Raw genomic sequence first — 18834 nt, 5'->3', positions numbered from 1 at the left:
CTTTTTACAGAAGCTCTTTAAATAAATACATAGATAGATAGATAGATAGATAGATAGATAGATAGATAGATAGATAGACAGTGTGACAGATGGGGGCGCTGTCGTCCCCTTGAACCCTCAGACTCGACGCCAGACACCAGATAAAAGTCCAAATATTATTTATTTTATAATAAAAATGTGCACAAAGCACCCTCCTCTCTACAATACTCATAAACTAATCAATAATCACAATAACAATAATTCCTCCACTCCCAGACGCATTGCCACCCTGCCATAGTCTTTTATAGTCCGTGACCCAGAAGTGCTTCTGAACCCCCGTCCATGTGACGTCTTAGCACTTCCGGGTCAGATCAAAAGTCTTCTTTTCATCCCGGAAGTTCGTCATTCCTCCTGTCGCTGTGACTAAGACGTACTTCCGGGTTATAGGGCACGTAAGAGTCTCTGGGCCGCCCTGCAGCGTCCTCTGTTGGCCCCCAAGGTATCCAGCAGGGCTGTAAAGGAAAACTCCACTGTCCATGATTCCCTGCTGACATTCGGGGCACCTCCATACTGCAGGGAGGGCTCCACCTGGCGGCCTGGGGGTATTGGCCAGGATGAATGGCTGGCCATATTCCACAATAGATAGATAGATTAATATATATACTCACATAGTATGGTCTGAACGCAGACTAGAATGAATAAAGAGAAAATACTTTTAAAAAGAAAGAAAACCTGATTTGGCAGCCCCAGTCACAGTGGGGCATTATGCAGACATATTACTGTTGCTATAAAGGAGCCCCCATAGCGTTTCATGATATGTTTCTGCTGAATAATTTGTTCACTGAAAGTCCTCGGTGTTTTAGCGTGACACAGAGAGAATGTGTAGCATTGATCATAAAGCACTCAGTTTTGTTTTAGTTTTCTCCTTTGCTACAACCTCCAGGGGGTCCAGCATGTGTCCTATAACTGAGCCTGCACTTATAGCTTGTTGATTCATTGGGCCTCTCTTGAAGTGATGTTACCAGCACTGCACACCACCACATTGCAATGGTCATCACAGAGTTACAGAGGATGTCACTTCCCACATTGCAGGAACACAGAGTCTGCTCTGCACTTTTTTATATAGTACCTCTGTGTTTCAAGATCAGTCCAACCAGTCATTGATGTGGACCCCCAAGTACTTGGAGTGCACCATCACCACATCCACTCTTTACATGGTGAGCAGATGTAGAGGATCTCTAGTGAGGCGAAAGTCAATAACCGTTGCCTTGGTTTTGCTGATGTTAAGATGCAGACAATTCTTTCTGCACTAAGAAACACATTTCTCCATCTGACTCCTCGACCCTGCCTCATCCCCCTTATCAATACACCTCATAAGTGCAGAATCATCTGAGAATTTCCACAAGTGACATGACCGGGTGTTGTATTTGGTGTACAGAGTGAAGACGCAAAGTCCGTGAGTCTCCTAAAGCATGATCGGCCCAATAGTCAGTCCATTATCCTGGACACCATGGGCTCATCCACTTTCATATCTCTGAATTTAAACGTTAACAGGGATGGCTGGACAGTACTAAAGGCACTAGAGACTGAAAGGAAAGCTGCAGCCGTCCAGGTGGTCTTCCACAAGAGGACTTATATAGTCCAAGGCCAGGTCTTCATGATGTGAAGCATATGTGCCACTGGTCTGTGGTCCTTATGATGGGGAAGAGGTATCTGCCTTCTTTGGGACATGAACAATGCAGGATGTTTTCAACATTGGTGATAACTTTCTGGAGCCTTAGAGACAGACTGGACAGGTAACAGAGGATTATAGGCTAATGTAATCTAATATGATCATGAATACTAACATACTCTAAAGGGATGTTTGCAGATATACAGTAGACATAGAATATATGTATCATATGCACAAAGTAAGTACATATAGGGAGATTTTAAGTATTTAATTGATTTAAAGTGATTAAGTTACATTTGTTGATTGCTATAACTCTAATGGGCTATGAGATAAGAGTCCTACGGTGTATTTATATATTTGTATATGCCTCAAGAATTATTTTTTTAAATTGTGGGTTTTATGATGTTCAGTGTTTGCAATGTAAGTACCCAAAGTGAACATGTGGTACTCGTATATAGATCTGTTAAAAATGTTAAGATTTGTTCAAAATTATGTTTAACATGATTTAAGAGTTATCCACTGCTGTAACATTGTTTGATCATGATAAACAAAACAAATGTTCAAAATCCCAATCAGTCTGACAGACACCTTTGAATATTAACTATTTGGACTTCATAGATTTTAATTTGTTTTTTTACATCCTAGGGCAGGTACAATTAACTCTAAATACCACAATATTGCCACATTTTATATAACCAAACAAGAGTTGGTGGACAGGGACAGAGAGTTTGATGACACAAACAAATCTTTCTTACTCCTATATTTAAGGGGAGTACTCAGATTTACTATGTTTTTGCACCTGCTATAGTGGATGTTTATGTATTTTCTTAACTGGATCTATCGTGCTGCATGTGGCTAAATAAAAGACTCAAGACTTTGTATAAATGTTAGCTTTACGTATTAATACTCCTTTCTTCTTCTTCTTTCAGCTGCTCCCATTAGGGGTTGCCACAGTGGATCATCTTTTCCATATCTTTCTGTCCTCTGCATCTTGTTCTGTTACACCCATCACCTGCATGTCCTCTCTCACCACATCCATAAACCTTCACTTAGGCCTTCCTCTTTTCCTCTTGCCTGGCAGCTCTATCCTTAGCATCCTTCTCCCAATATACCCAGCATTTCTCCTCTGCACATGTTCAAACCAAAGCAATCTTGCCTCTCTGACATTGTCTCCCAACCGTCCAATTTTTAAGAGTGTAGAGTGCTTTCCTTGTGTATTCCACATTTATATACTGTATATATTACTTGGCTGGGAAGCCTCCTTAATAAAAGGACAGGGGGATATTACTTATGAAGGGCACTATCTCCCCTGAGCTGCTACTGGGCAGCCTGCTGGGGTGCAACAATGCCTTGGATTCCCACAGGGCTATATGGAAGTTGGTATTTGTGGTTTCAGCCCTGCTAGGTTCCGGAGATGCTGCCAGGGGATGCTGCAGGAGCTACAGAGTCCTATTTTATTGGGCTACTGCCACACCTAGGAGGACTTCTGGATCTCACTAACAAGATCCACAGCTACATATCCAAAACATATACATACATATATACTCAGCAAAAAGAAACGTCCTCCGACTTTCAACTGTTTTACTTTCAGTAAACTTAATGTGTAAATATTTGTATGATCACTAAAAGAGTCAACACCATAAGACATAAACTAAAAATGTTTCACAATGTGTCCCTGAATGAAGGGAGGCTCAAAATCAAAAGTACCAGTCAGTATCTGGTGTGGCCACCAGCTGCTTGAAGTACTGCAGTGCATCTCCTCCTCATGGACTGGACCAGATTTGTCAGTTCTTGCTGTGAGATGTTACCCCACTCTTCCACCAAGGCACCTGCAAGTTCCTGGACATTTCTGGGGAATGGCCTAGCCCTCACCCTGCGATCCAACAGGTCCCAGACGTGCTCAATGGGATTGAGATCCGGCTCTTCCACTGCGAGGATGATCAGCTGTCCTTCCTGTCTCCCTGTAGCGCTGTCTTAGGCGTCTCACAGTGCGGACATGGCAATTTATTGCCCTAGCCACATCAGCAGTTCTCATGCCTCCCTGCAGCATGCCTAATGCACGTTCACGCAGATGAGCAGGGACCCTGGGCATCTTTCTTTGGGTGTTTTTCACAGTCGGTAGACAAGTCTCTTTAGTGTCCTGCGTTTTTAGGACTGTGACCTTAAATGCCTACTTTCTGTAAGCTGTTAAGGTCTTAACGACCATTCCACAGGTGCATGTTAATTAATTGATTATGGTTAATTGAACATGCATGGAAAACATTGTTTAAACCCTTTACAATGAAGATCTGTAAAGTTATTTGGATTTTTAAAACATTATTGTTGAAATACACAGTCCTGAAAAGGGACGTTTCTTTTTGCTGAGTATATATATAAACCAATTTGAAATGATTCAAGCTTTGTGACATGGTGCATTATCCTGCTGGAAGTAGCCATCAGAGGATCGGTACATGGTGATCATGAAGGGATGGACATGGTCAGAAACAATGCTCAGGTAGCCCGTGGCATTTAAACGATGCCCAATTGGCACTAAGGGGCGAAAGTGTGCCAAGAAATCATCCCCACACCATTACACCACCACCACCAGCCTGCACAGTGGTAACAAGGCATGATGGATCCATGTTCTCATTCTGTTTACGCCAAATTCTGACTCTACCATTTGAATGTCTCAACAGAAATCGAGACTCATCAGACCAGGCAACATTTTTCCAGTCTTCAACTGTCCAATTTTGGTGAGCTCGTGCAAATTGTAGCCTCTTTTTCCTATTCGTAGTGGAGATGAGTGTTACCCGGTGGGGTCTTCTGCTGTTGTAGCCCATCCGCCTCAAGGTTGTGCGTGTTGTGGCTTCACAAATGCTTTGCTGCATACCTCGGTTGTAACGAGTGGTTATTTCAGTCAAAGTTGCTCTTCTATCAGCTTGAATCAGTCGGCCCATTCTCCTCTGACCTCTAGCATCAACAAGGCATTTTCGCCCACAGGACTGCCGCATACTGGATGTTTTTCCCTTTTCACACCATTCTTTGTAAACCCTAGAAATGGTTGTGCGTGAAAATCCCAGTAACTGAGCAGATTGTGAAATACTCAGACCGCCCGTCTGGCACCAACAACCATGCCACGCTCAAAATTGCTTAAATCACCTTTCTTTCCCATTCTGACATTCAGTTTGGAGTTCAGGAGATTGTCTTGACCAGGACCACACCCTAAATGCATTGAAGCAACTGCCATGTGATTGGTTGATTAGATAATTGCATTAATGAGAAATTGAACAGGTGTTCCTAATCATCCTTTAGGTGAGTGCATATATATATATATATATATATATTTCCACACTATATCCATCCATCCATTTTCCAACCCGCTGAATCTGAACACAGGGTAACGGGGGTCTGCTGGAGCCAATTCCACATTATATATACAATTTAATTTGAAAAAGTAAATGTTCCCTCTTTCAGTTTGAGGGTTTCGTTTACCTCTGGATAGATTTATTTAATTGAGTGGTTTTCTGAGTAGGTAGGCAGTATGACTTAGTGGCTAAGAAACTGAATTCTAAACCATAATGCTGTATGCTCATTATCTGCTCTTGACTCACTGTGTAACCCTCAGCAGGTAGCTTAACCTCCAGCTGAAGAAATAATACATGTAAACAGTGTAATGGATCTGTAGATACAAGGTGAGTTGTCATGGTGTTTGCAATAGAAATGTGCTATGTAAAATACCTTTGTTTGCTTGTTAAGATAGTTGTTAGTTATATCCTGGTTTATAAAACTATAGAACTGACAGACTGGTCAAGAGGGAGTGCTGGCACTAACCTTATCTGTGTTCCCTCCACAGTGCCAAGAAGACACCCAGTGAGGGCTACTGACTCTGCTCCTTCCAGTTCTGCTGCTACATATCCCATGGTTCCCGAAAGGAGTTGTCAAGAGAATGTACCACGGGACAGAGCTCCTTCCCATCATGACTTTAAGAGGCTTCATCAGCCAAGAAAGTTTCCTGAACCAAGGAGCTTAATTTTCCGTTTGTTTGGTGCGATTGAGCGCACATTTTTGTTTGATCATTTGGACGACTGGGTTGGCGTCCCAACATTTCACCTTGTGGACCTGCAATTCCTACCATTGACCACAATGTATCGGTATAAATATACACAACTTGTAGCTTGCTATTTTTGTTATAGTTCTGCTCCCAGTTTCAATTCTTTTTTTTGTGATGACATTTTTATTGATAAAATGAAAAAATAATACAGTAAAAGGAAACCAACAATAACATCAAAACCAATTTTATTTCTAACTAAATTTGTCTTTTAAACATGTCTGGGATGTGATGAAACGCTGGTTCTGCTTACTGCACCCACCAGAACAGCACAGCTTCAGTTAAAGATATAAATTGTTTTTGTGAAACTGATCGGAATGAATTGTTTGACAATTTGAATGGAATGAAGATCAGAAAAGATAGCGGTACCCCCCACACATCCCCAAGGTGCTCTGGACTGAAGGCAGGGATGTTCCTGTAGTAGGAAATATCCCCTGCCAGCAATCAATGAAGCCATCAATATTTTATTTCTGTCTACTTTAGAAGTCATAGTAGCATCTGAAGGAAACACAGATAATGGAACCAATACCAGAACCAGGCTTAGCTTGTTTATTAGTGCTGGCATTCAAGTGTGGCAGTCACTCATGACAAGAATTATACCTATAAGAGGTTATTTGTCTGATCTTAATGGCTAAAGATTCCTATCCTGAGGCAATAAATCTTTGGAGAGTGGGGACAGAAGAGTCTGTTTGAGAATGACTTCCTGAATTCTGCATTTGTCTTTTTTGTCTTCAATCAATGTATTTTAATTGACTCAACTAATTCAGCATTAACTGTCACTTCATGAATAATATATTTCCAGGACATTTGGTTTTTGGATCTCCCAGCCCCATAGTGGGCTTTTTGTAATGCAGGGCTTTAAGGGTGTATTTGAACTGCTTCTACATATCATATGAAAGGATCGCTGCATTAGTAGCAAAAACACTTGAAGCCATAATCCTGCAGAACCAACTTTGGTGGACAGGACATTGCCTCAGATAGCCCACACTGGTCTCCTCAGTCAAAGCTTAAGAATTTCTACAAAAAAGACACCTATAATACAAAATGTTTGATGTGGCAGTATGAGAACACTAAAAAGTCCTATAATTAAATAAAATGATTTATTAAAATCAAGATTTGGCTCTAGATCAGGGTCCTCAATCACGGTCCTGGAGGGCCACAGTGGCTACAGGTTTTGCTCCAACCCAGTTGCTTAATAACAAGCTCTTATTGCTCAAGTAACACTTTTAGTGGTCTCGCTTGTTAAGATTTTGATCCCTTATAGCTTATTTTAGTTTTATACAGCTATATTCTTGGGTTTTACTTGCTCCTAATTAGCAATAACATGCAAATGACAAAAGAGACCAGCAGTTCTCCATTTAGCTTGTTACCATTTACTCCTGCGTGTATTTATCGTGCACTATTGGGTTTAATTAAATACTTGGAAGGAAAGTGAAGAGAAAAAAGTGAAGGACTGAGGATTACTCCTCCATTTTAGCCTTCAGATCATTTGGATGATATCCTCAGAAAGGGGAAGAAAATCTAGGATATGAGAATGACCTGACAGGGCAGGGTTAAAGTACTAACAAGCCATGAAATTAAATTATTGGCAAGAATTGCTTTCTAATTAAGCAACTGGGTTAGAACAAAAACCTGCAGCCACTGCAGCCCTCCAAGACTGGGGTTGAGGACCCCTGATCTAGATTAAAAAATCAGTTGAAATGAAGGCCAAGAATTGTATACAGATTAAGAAATGTTTTGAAATTAAAACAGAATAATTTATGTTAGTGAGAGTTAAGAGGTGGCAATAGAGCGGTCTAAGATAAGCTAAGAAAATTTTGGAGTAATAGTGGAAAAGTGAAGGGGAAAAAAATTAAGGTAGATGAAAAAAAAAAGAAATAGTAAGGCAGTGCCAGAATATATAGAGAAACGTTCCAAGTGTACCAAGAGCACATAAATGGTAGGATACGGTTAGGGGTGAAGACCATTAGGTGGTGCTTACTGGGGTAGAGCCTTTGAAGGAAAAAAAACATACATTGTATAGTAAGCAAAATTTGGTGCTGCACCAATTTTTCATATGCATGACTTTTCCACTTCACAAATGGGGCCTAAATGTCATTAAAACGAGGACCACCTGTTGTGTTGTTTAGTTGTTTTTTTTTTTTTTGCATTGTTCACAAAACATTATGCGACAATCTGATTTTCACCCACCGTTGAGGAGGACTTTGCTAAATCTAAAAATGTGACCAAGGAAAGAGACCTAAACATGGCAGTTTACAGATGCTTTCCATCCAATTGAATGAGGCTTGATTGGATCAGTGAGGAAGAATAGGACAAACTGCCCAAATTCAGGTGTGCAAAGCTGGTAGAGACTTGTCCAAGAAGATTGGGAGCTACAATTGCTGCCATAGGGGCATCCACAAAGAACTGAATTAAGAGTCTGAATGCTTACCTGAATTACAGATTTTTTATAAGTTATAAATTTGCAAACCTTTCTGAAAGCATGCTTTCCCTTTGTCATTACTGATGTGCAAGAATGTCAAATTTGCCCATTTAAAATCTACAACACAATAAAGTGCACAGGACAAGTGAGGATATGAATGCTTTCTGAATCCAATGCCTATTGCTATTATAGAACAAATAAGTTCTTTTTAGCGTCACCTAAAACATGACATAGCTTTATTTATTTACATGTATTCGTTTAGAAGATGGTTTTATCCAAAGCAACTTACAAAAAAAGTGAACATAATCGACTCATCATCAGTCTGGGGGGCTATTTGGGAACAAGTGCTACAGGACAAGGGTACAAAATTGACCCTTACAAGTGAAGAGCACAGAATAAAATGTAAGCGAGTTAAAATTTATAGGTTACAAAAACTTAACAGTTAATATCAATTAGACAGAAATTCACCAAACAAGACAGCCTTCAAATGCTTCTTAAACACATTAAGGGAGTCAGGATTTTGATTATGGGTGGGCAGCTTGTTATACCAGATAGGAGCTACACATGAAAAGTCAGGATTGAGATTTCATGCCAAGGTGGCATCATGAGATGTTGTTTATCTGCAGACCTGAGTGGACGGAAGGAGCGTAGGAGCTCACAAGTTTCACTATATACAGTATATAGGTGTTGACCCATTGACTAATCTGTAGGTATAGCATTAAGGATTTAATCTTAATACATGCCATTGAAGGAATCCAATTGTCATCTAAAAAGACAAGTGACATGTGCCTGCCTCAAGTAACTGACTGATGTGATAAGCTGTTTACTTTGCGTTTTTAACCTTCCTAGTAACTTTCCACTGTCTACAGGATGATTTACTGCTTGTTAGCTGTCTTTCTTATTTATGTCTATATAAGCCTAGGAATGACTTCTTCTAGATAGAATGGCTAAAGTAGAACAGAGTTCACTTGCCACTTTCCGATATATCTGTTGAATAAAATATACACCCTTGTGAAAAGTAATTGAAACGACCTCTGAAAACAACAAAATCAGTATTGCTCAATTTTTTTATTACGAATAATATTCACATACTCACATCAGCACAGGATATGACCTCCTCAACTCTTGAGAAGCATCTGGATGCATTTTGGAATGGAATACACCAATTTTGAACAGTCTTGCAGCATTTTGGGGTCTGTCTACCAAACTTGAATTAGGGCCTGAATCATCTTCATCTTCTGCATGCTTGTGCAGTCCTTTTCATTTTTGCTCTGCCCTCACCCTGACCATAACCTGTCATCTATGGGGTAGGAGCGAAAGCGTTACATTCATCAAAAATTCTGATCTCCAGTTTTCAACAGATCTTGATGTTTTAGGGTCCCCTGGTACTGAAAATATTGATATCTCATGATGGGTGTGTGCCTGTCTGGGTGTCTCAGTTTCTTGGTGACGGTCTAGAGCTAAAATGGCTGTACGGAAAAATACCAAACTTAAGCCTGTTATGAGATGACGATGTGCTGATTCATTTCTGAGCCAAATCGTGCAAGAGAAAGTGGCACTCTAGAGGAACTCTCAAATGCCATAATTCTGCAGTTAATTAAGAATTATTATCATTGATTGCTATTGTAATGACCTATTTTATGATCAGAAAGATCAACATCAGAGTGGTAAATAATTACATAAAAGTTATAGAATAGTTTGGGTAATTTGGTTCCTTGGTTAAGCCTACTGACGTTCACGTCCGAATTTTTTTATTTCAATTAATATGCACAAGGGTGTATGTACACGTATAACTTTGTACAGTAGAATGTCTTTGGAACATTTATTAATAAGTAAAACAGATTTATTTGTTAAAAAATGTAAATATATACACAAAGACCTTAGCAGAGAGAATTTGAAGCATTTATTTATAAGTAATCCGTAACACAGGACATTCACCGGTATCCCATTGGCTGACTTATTTGCTTGTACCATGAAAATTATGTGAAATTGTATGTTTAGCTCAGAGCCAGTCAATCCATCAGGTGACATAGGTGATCGCTGTCATCTACGGGGCGTCATTTATAAAAGTTAAGGAGTGCGGAGGGGACGCTCATCCAACCCTGATAACACTGAGCGGGCGCCGTTTATTAAAGCAAAAGTGAGAACGCTACGTTAACCAAGCGGCCCGGGCTCCTTAAAGTCCACGGTACATACACAAAGGGGCACCGTCTCAGTTGCTTAAGGGGCGCAGAAAGCCCCCCACCCCGTTCGTTGAAGTCTAATAATACCGACTATCCGTTATAGACAACTTGAGGCGACGTGAGGCAGACATGAGTGTCTGCTTGTAATTCCAAGAGCTAAACTTAAAAGAAGTGGTCAGGCAGCCTTCTGCTGCTATCCATCTAAAATCTGGAATAGCTTACCAATAGAAATATGCCAGGCTAATACACTGGGGCATTTTTAAAAACTGCTAAAAACACATTATTTTAACATGGCTTTCTCATAGCTTCATTTTAGTTTAATCCTTATATTCTGTATATGCATTTAATTATCATTATCACTCATGGTGGCTCCATACTAACCCCTACCTTTTCTGCTGTTCTTTTTCTGGTTTTCTGTCGTGATGATCTGCGCCACCACCATCTGATCAAAGCACTGTGCAGTCCCTACATTGATGGATTGAATGCCTGGGGTCCACATGACCATCATCATCAAATTCCTGCATGTGAAACCTGAAAACCATGAGAACTGATTGAGGTCATTTATGTTAGGTAGAATGCCTAGAGGGGGCTGGGTGGTCTTGTGGCCTCAGAACCCCTGCAGGTTTTGTTTTTTTCGGCCATCAGACCTTACCTTTATTCTATGTTAATTAGTATTGCCTAATTTTATTTTTTATATTTTGTCTTTTTACTCTTTATTCATCCTGTAAAGCACTTTGTGCAACATCATTTATATGAAAATGTTATATAAATAAATATTATTGTTGTTGCCCGGCCTCCCAGCCAAAGGCTCCGAATGGGCACTGGTTTCACTGGTCTATAGTAAAAGAGGAATAAGCGTTAAAGGTAAGCTAATGCTGACAATAAGCATGGGTAGCTCACCGATTATCCATATTAAAAAAATAAAGTACACTAAAGTTCGAACACATAAGTTGTGTTAGGATTAATAAATGATACGTTACGAATCCCCAAAATAATAAAGTCGAATGAGCCTCGTCCGTCCGTTTCTTATTCAACTTGGCTTCTATTGCAGCACAGCGCCTCCCCCAGACTTTGACGCCCAGGCTGTAACGGGCTCGTCGCACTTGCTAACAACATGCAAAGTTCGTATTACTTTACCATGAAGAAGCTCCCAGTTTTAACCCCAGTAATCGAACCGGTTAATAGTTTCAGCAATTGTCTCTTCTGTCTGCTGATACGGTGCACATTTCCGTGTCGCCGAGCCTGGCTCTATGAATTGCGGCTGCCGAGTCCAAAGAGTGAATGCCAAACTTAGACACAGAAATGCCAACGCCCATGCTGAGGGAACTGGAGGCATCAAAATACAAAGTAAAACATGTCCCGATGAATGTGTGGGTGTGGAGGTGATAGAACAGGGAGAGAGCGACAGGAACGGAAAAAGAACAAATCGATAGACGGAGAGAGGACGCGTCACCACGGCGAATCCATAAAATAAACGGCCTAGTGAGTATTTTGGGTGCGGCACGTCACGGTTATCATTGCATCTAAATAACTTCCATACCTTACCACAGACTCAGACCCAGAGGGGGGAAGAAAGAAGGAAAGGAAAAGCCCTCCCACCGACTGGCCGATCCAGGACGTAAGAGGAACCGTGCTTTGGCCTTTATTGTTAAGGGGAAAAGTAAGCTTTCACCACATCTGTGCAGAAGTAAAGGGGCGTGTTTTAATGTAGAAGGAGGAAAGGGAAAAAGGAGACATTATCTGTTTAATTCGTCGATCGAGAACCGGAGAAGCCTGCGCGTCTGCACGACTTGGACGCTGCCACACGTAATTTTTTTTGTTTGACAGACAGCCGCAGATTAAACGAGTTCCTCAGCGGCCACTTCAGTCGGGAGTGTGTCTTCAGTCTTAGCGGGGCAAATGCTACGTTTAGCGAGAAAATGTGTGCTCAGCGACGCGGCGTGCGTAGCGGAGGAAAACAAGAAGAGGTACGAGGAGCTCTTCGCGAAGCTGGACACCAACCGAGATGGGAAGGTGGACATCAACGAGCTGCGAGAGGGCCTGCAGAAGATGGGCATGGCAGTGGGCCCGGATGCGGAAAAGGTACCTTATTCATGCGAGAGAGTGGAAAAAGTCTCGTGGCATTGCTTTTAAACATTAACTGTTCTTACTGCATACAACGCATGATCTTTATGTGCCCATACAGACAGTGTACCTTTGTGTTTTATATATTATGCACATTTAGCAAAAGTATTCATCCAAGGCGATCTTTAAGTAGATAGATAGATAGATACTTTATTAATCCCAAGGGGAAATTCACAAAGTATCTCTACCGCCCCCCACACATTCCAAAGGAATTAATCAGTCAAGTCATTTTCTACTGGTTTAGCCCTGAACAGGGTCGCGGGGGTCTGCTGGACCCTAACCCAGGTACCATAGAGTGCAAGGCAGGAACAAACCCCGGACAGGGCACCAGGGCGACCACACAGACATCCCAACCACACACTAGGGCCATTTTAGGATCACCTAAACTGCATGTCTTTGGACTGTGGGAGGCAAACCCACACAAACACGGGGAGAACATGCAAACTCCATGCTAGGTGAACCCGGGACTCGAACCTTGAACTGTTTGCTGCAGGGCAGCAATGCCATCACTGCACCACCTTGCCACCCCAAAGGGGAATCAGAATCCCTTTTATTCAATACTTAAAATGTATATGAGTTAAACATGGTAGGTTTGGAGCTGTTTGTGACACAGCACAATGGCACATGCAAGTAAAATAAGTTAAACAACAGGCATTATAAACGGTGCAATCATATTAGTCGAGGAATCAAAAGTGGTCCCATATATTTAAGTGTGCCCAGTAAGACACTCGCACCGGGTGCTGGGTTGGTTTCTGCCATGCCTTACCCTCACATTGCTAGGTGCACCAGCAGACCTGGGCAAGAAGGAAATGAATCGCTATAAAATAAGAGCACTCAATTTTTACGTTGCAGGTTATGGTGGTTGAGCCACTGACCAAGTGCTTTGAAATTGCAACCCTTAGATACAGTTTAAACAGTCTGAACGTAATCCTTGTGTGTTCTTCTGTAAACTGTTCCTGAGAGAGATACTGTTCAAATAAAGCGAGTCATGAAGTTTTTTTCAGCCATACTTCTGTTCACAAGGCGTTAACAGGGAGGTGCCTGGGTGTTTTTCAAAGAAGGTGTGTTTCACTTTTGGTGCCCACAGTTGGATCACTATTTCCCAAGGTAGCTCTATCACTGAGTCTAACACATAATGAAGCTTTTTTTTTTTTTTTTGCCTGTCATCCATCAGTTTGCTGAACGGTCTTGATTCAGTATGTGCTGGTGAAGATTAGGCACGTGTCTTGGCAGGTTTGGATGCTAGGTGGGATGTACTCTGGAGTGGCTTCTGGCCTGTTGCAGTGTTCAGTACCCTCGCTCCCCAACTCCACACTGAACCTCTCTGAGTTGAAAGAGCAAAAACAGACTGCATTATATCAGGTTTTATAGTACTTTTATCATACAGTACTTGGCAGTAGATTCAATCCAATTCAGTTTTATTGTCCCAAGAAGGAAATTTGGGTTGAAATCATGTTTTACAAAGAGATCAAAACCAGTGCTGGGAGGTATACTGGTTCATGCCGAAAACCATTGTTTATTTTTGTTATGATATGGATTTTTCTTATACCCAAACACCGGTTTAAATAGCCTAAAAGACATTCAGAACGAGGCGCAGCGGGAAACTGCTCAAGGGGGGACCTTTTTCACTGCTACACCGCTAAACACGCATGCAACGGAGTTCATGCATTAGTCGAGGTATTGAGCGGTGAAAATGGACAGAGAACATTCCGAAACCGAAGCTGTAGCAGACGATAAAGTTTTAACACGATGACACAGAAGAACTTTTGCTGAAAAAACGAGCCGTGTCTGTTATCTGGAGATACTTCAGTTCTAAAAGGTCAGATGTGGACCAAACAACTATTTACTGCAAATGCTGTTGAGCTACAGTTGTCGCCGGAGGCGGCAACACGAGCAATTTTTTGCACCACCTTAGCCACAAACATGCTTTGGAGTACCATGAATATATGGAACTAAGATTGGCATCCTCCACGACCTCAGATTGTTAACATTAACAGAAAGTGTAGTTGGTTGACAAAAAATATTTACTATTTACAAGCACCTCTGGATATTTTACTAAGTCTAAATGCCTCTTTGGAGGGTTGAAAATATGTTGTCAAAATTATAGTTTAAGTTGTTTGCAAAATTTGTTCAATAAAAAGGTTTTATATTTTGATTTCAATTGTCATGCAATGTGATTCCTTCTCTTCATTAGTGCCACCCCCTTGAAAACTATCACTTTATGGGGCCATGCAAACCTGTATTAATACTTGTATACACATTTAAAATGTTTTTTTGTACAATGGACAATTCCCATGACAGTGGAATAGGTTATTCTTAGCCAGTCTACTGCAGTAATTAAATAAAAAATACAGTTGAATACCGTGAAACTGGTATAAATTTGACAAATACCGTGATGTAGAATTTTGGTCATACCGCCCAGCACTAATCAAAATGCAACATTAAAAACATATCACAGACAACACAACCAATGAGCGTAAACATAGTACAAATAAATAATGCAATGAACATGGTACTTCTGGTGACCCATTACACACGTACACATATATATATATATATATATATATACACACACATATATATTACACCAGGGGTAGGCAGCATCGGTCCTGGAGGGCCGCAGTTGCTGCAGGTTTTAGTTTAGTTTACTAATCCTTGCCAGTCAGACCTTATTTAATTTTATGGCTTGTTAATCTGCAATGTAATGTTCTTATATCGTAGATTTTGTTCCTTTCCAAGGAAATCATCTAAATGATTTGAAGCCTAAAATGAATAATTTTCAGTCTGTTACATTTTTCTCTTTAAGTGTTTTATTAAACTAAATAAGGCATGATGAATCCACACAGGTGTAAATGAAAACAAGTTAGATGGTGACCTGCTGCCTCCTTTGTCATTTGCATCTTATTGATAAGAAGGAGCAATTAAAACCACTGAATGCAGTTGTTTAAGACTGAAATAAGCAATTAAGGGCAGGGGACCTTAACAAGTGAGACCACTAAAATGAAGCAGAAAAGTGTCACTTGAGCAATAAGTGACTTCTCGCAGAGTGGCTCTCTAGGACCAATGGTGACTACCCCAGTATTACACATAAAAAGTTAAAGCAACAGTTAGACTTGACTCATGATTGATTCAAATGTTAATTGTTTTTCCTGCAATTTAAGGCTGTGGATGTTGACATGAAAGAGTATTTGAACCTGATGCTTTTGATCTTGTGACCTGAAGGCAGCAACTGAATTTGAGAATGTAGTGGGCAAGTCCTGTCTGATAGAATACGTAATACTTGCTTGTTAAACAGGTTTGTGAGTTTGGGCTGTTGAGACCTTGTTATTTTAGTGCTATGTTTTCCAATTTAATTTATTATTTTTTTGTTGGTGACATTAAAAAATCCAAACCGGGCCAGAAGAACATAGGTAATTAAGTGTGACATAATGGTGGGACTTACATTAAAATGACATAACTTCCTTAAACAGTAAAGGCTGTGAAGGTCTCTTTTTACAAATTGCTTCTGTATTTTCCTTTAAAGTCAGTTTTGAGTTTGTTATTATCCCCAGATTTTTATAACTTCAACAATCTCCACTGCCTGGTCCTTGATGATTGTTTGTTGGGGGAGAATGTTGTTTCTCCCCTTATTGATTATTTGTTTGGTAATCTTTGTAGCATTTAGGCATATAAAAGACTTTACCACTCCAGTTAACAAAGTCATCTACCACTGGACTATGACTGGTTTCATTAAAATCACTTGAGTCATCAAGAAAATATATTTTTGTAGAAGAAATACTCCGTAATATGAGCTACTGAAAGAAAGAAAAATGAAAACTTCCAGACCAGTAGACTGAGGGGCCCGCTTGTCAGTCTTGTCAAAGGACCAACCCATTTTGCCTTTCATTTACGGCGGTGCGCTGTCCCCACGGTTGAGCCTCCAAAGAAACTGAGGGGAACCTTCCTTATATACTAATTGAGCGTCCTTGCCCAAAGCGGCTTACGTGTAAGCAGTGTATACAGAAGTGATTAGTTTCAGCACACACACCTTTCCACGGGCGGTGTTGTTTTGCACTTGGTCCTGATGATGACGACACCTGGTACCAGGAGGCACACAAAAAAAGAATTGCGTAGTGAAGCCCCTTGAAGTGAAAAACAAGTCAGCATGCCCCTTTATCCTGACGGAGACGCGTCTGGTACCAAAAGGCACACAAAATAGTGAAGCCCTCAAGTGAAAACAAGTGAAAAACAAGTCAGCATAACCCTCTGGCCATATTCCCAGTACTTTTCCTTCTTGAAGCTGGTTTTGCGCTGAGCGACCAACGCCCATCTGCTCTCTTGATCCCCCCCTCTCTTTAGAAAAATCCTTCCATTACATTCGGCCCCTCGCTCAGCGCAAACCCAGCGCTCTTGCCCTTCTTGTTCTGATTGCAATTTTTAGTAAAGCACAAAATACATAACAGTTAAATATAGTCATTAAAGCAATAATAATAAACAATTGTCCATAATAAATGCTTTTTCTTCGCTTGGAGAAATATTTTTCCAGTGAAATTACAATTTTTCTTCAACCCAGGTACTTTGCGACAGAGGGTCACCTCCTGGGGAGCGGTTACTAGCACTTCACCCAAGGAGTTTCTTCTGATTTGGTATTTCATCATCCACATTGTCATTAAGAAAAGAATACAAATCTTTAACTGAAGGTGTCCATGGTTCAAGAAATTGGATGCACACCTGTTTGACAGCAACTCTAGTAATAACTAATTAGGAAACTAGTAATAAGCAACAACGTACTATTAAGAGAGTAATTTCTGCTTCACTAACATGAACCCCCATGATACCCAGGTTCAAATAAAGTTAATACTAATTAATATTATTGGTGATGATACAGATGGCATAAATATTTATCTTAAATAACTCAAAAGTTCTCAGTTTTAGGTTGCCACCGCTGTGCACAATGATAATCGGAGATAAAGTCCTTACACACCTCACCATGCTCACATCTTAATACACTCATTCATAAAATTGCCCAAATATACACCCAGCTGTGGTCTCAACCTTGAGCCACCTTTATCACATTAATGCAACCATCTTGTGGACAGTAGGTGTCAATCCTCCCTTCGGAAGATGTCAGCACTACTTCCAAAATGCAAATCACTGGGTCATTTTTGAGGTCACATTTATTTCAATTTCAATTTCAAGGGTTGTACCCAAGCTTATTCATATCTTCAGAGATCTTCAAACTTCATTTGGGCTTTTTAATTCACGGACCTCACACTCTGTATGTATAGGACACTCCATCTCCTATGGGCCAAATTATTACTTCATTTCACTGATTTCCATAACATATACTCATCAAGCCATGATGTTAATCATTTGACCTGTATCACCATCAACATGCTAGCCTAAACTGTTTTATCCTCTTCTAAAAGCTATAGATGTCCTGACCTATAGTATGTGTCCCTTATCCCCAAAGTACTAGTCATGTGTGTCATCCCATATGCTTACTATTATTCTTTTCAATTAATTAAATGTACCTAAATGTAAAGTTCTACATTATTTGCTATAACACTACAATCAATAACCTAGAATATCTAAACTGGACTGACCCTGACTAGTAATAGTGCATTGTCCCTTCAATGACAATCACTTAACAATCTCCCTTATGTTAGATTAGATTCAATTCTGATTAACTTTACAAATAACCAAATCATTGGTCCTTAAAGGTGACTTATTATCTCATACAAAATATCAGAAGGCATATCAAAACATTTATCTAAAAATAACACTATGAATTAATACAAACATTCATTAAATACATATTATTTAGGAATCCCTATATTCTGCTTTGTCTACAAATAATTAGCTTTCCCTTCTATATCTTTCACAGTTCAAATACTTTTAACCCAAAAGATGTTGCCATTTGTCAAACAAGTGGACAGTCAAAGCAGGCTCCAGCAAGAACATTGAGCCCTGCAGAGTAAAAGTGTGACAGATTTTCTTCTCTAATAAGGACCAAAGCAGGTGTTGGGGTCCAACATCCCAAGCAAAAAGGACCCAAGTAGGCAGATGTCATCTATGATTCGGAATCCACGATGATCTTTTGGGCTCAAACATCACCAGCATAGTTGAGCTCTTGGCAGCAGGTATCCATGATGTCTGGAACTGGAATCAAGGTCCGTTGTCCAGTAGTCAGCTGATCGATGGCCTGATTCATGACTTGATTCCCTCTTTGGTATGGCTGGGTTCTCCTTGGAGTCAGATAATTAGTTTATCTGCAGACCTTTATCACAGCCCAATCTCTGGTTCAACTTCAAATGCTGTCATCTACGATGCACTAGGAAAAAACAGCTTTCACCTGCAGATGTAAAGACTTAAAAGCTCATTTAAA

At 40.4% G+C, this 18834-nt stretch overlaps 1 protein-coding gene across 3 annotated transcripts in view; it reads left to right on the top strand.

The window, feature by feature from the left end:
• The first annotated feature begins 11471 nt into the window (after positions 1 to 11471).
• Positions 11472 to 18834, top strand: part of LOC120515103 (calcium-binding mitochondrial carrier protein SCaMC-1-like) — a 46324-nt gene continuing 38961 nt past the window's right edge. Inside the window, exons 1-2 of one of the 3 annotated variants that reach the window (XM_039735832.1) lie at positions 11472 to 11825; positions 12171 to 12425. In XM_039735832.1, the coding sequence (XP_039591766.1) occupies positions 12243 to 12425 (183 nt within the window). In that variant the 5' untranslated portion in view covers positions 11472 to 11825; positions 12171 to 12242. The other 2 variants (XM_039735833.1, XM_039735831.1) reach the window with 2 other exon arrangements.

This window comes from Polypterus senegalus, chromosome 14 (assembly GCF_016835505.1).
Source record: "Polypterus senegalus isolate Bchr_013 chromosome 14, ASM1683550v1, whole genome shotgun sequence".
Classification (NCBI taxonomy): Eukaryota; Metazoa; Chordata; class Cladistia; order Polypteriformes; family Polypteridae; genus Polypterus; species Polypterus senegalus.
This window is presented reverse-complemented; position numbering and strand designations above follow the sequence as displayed.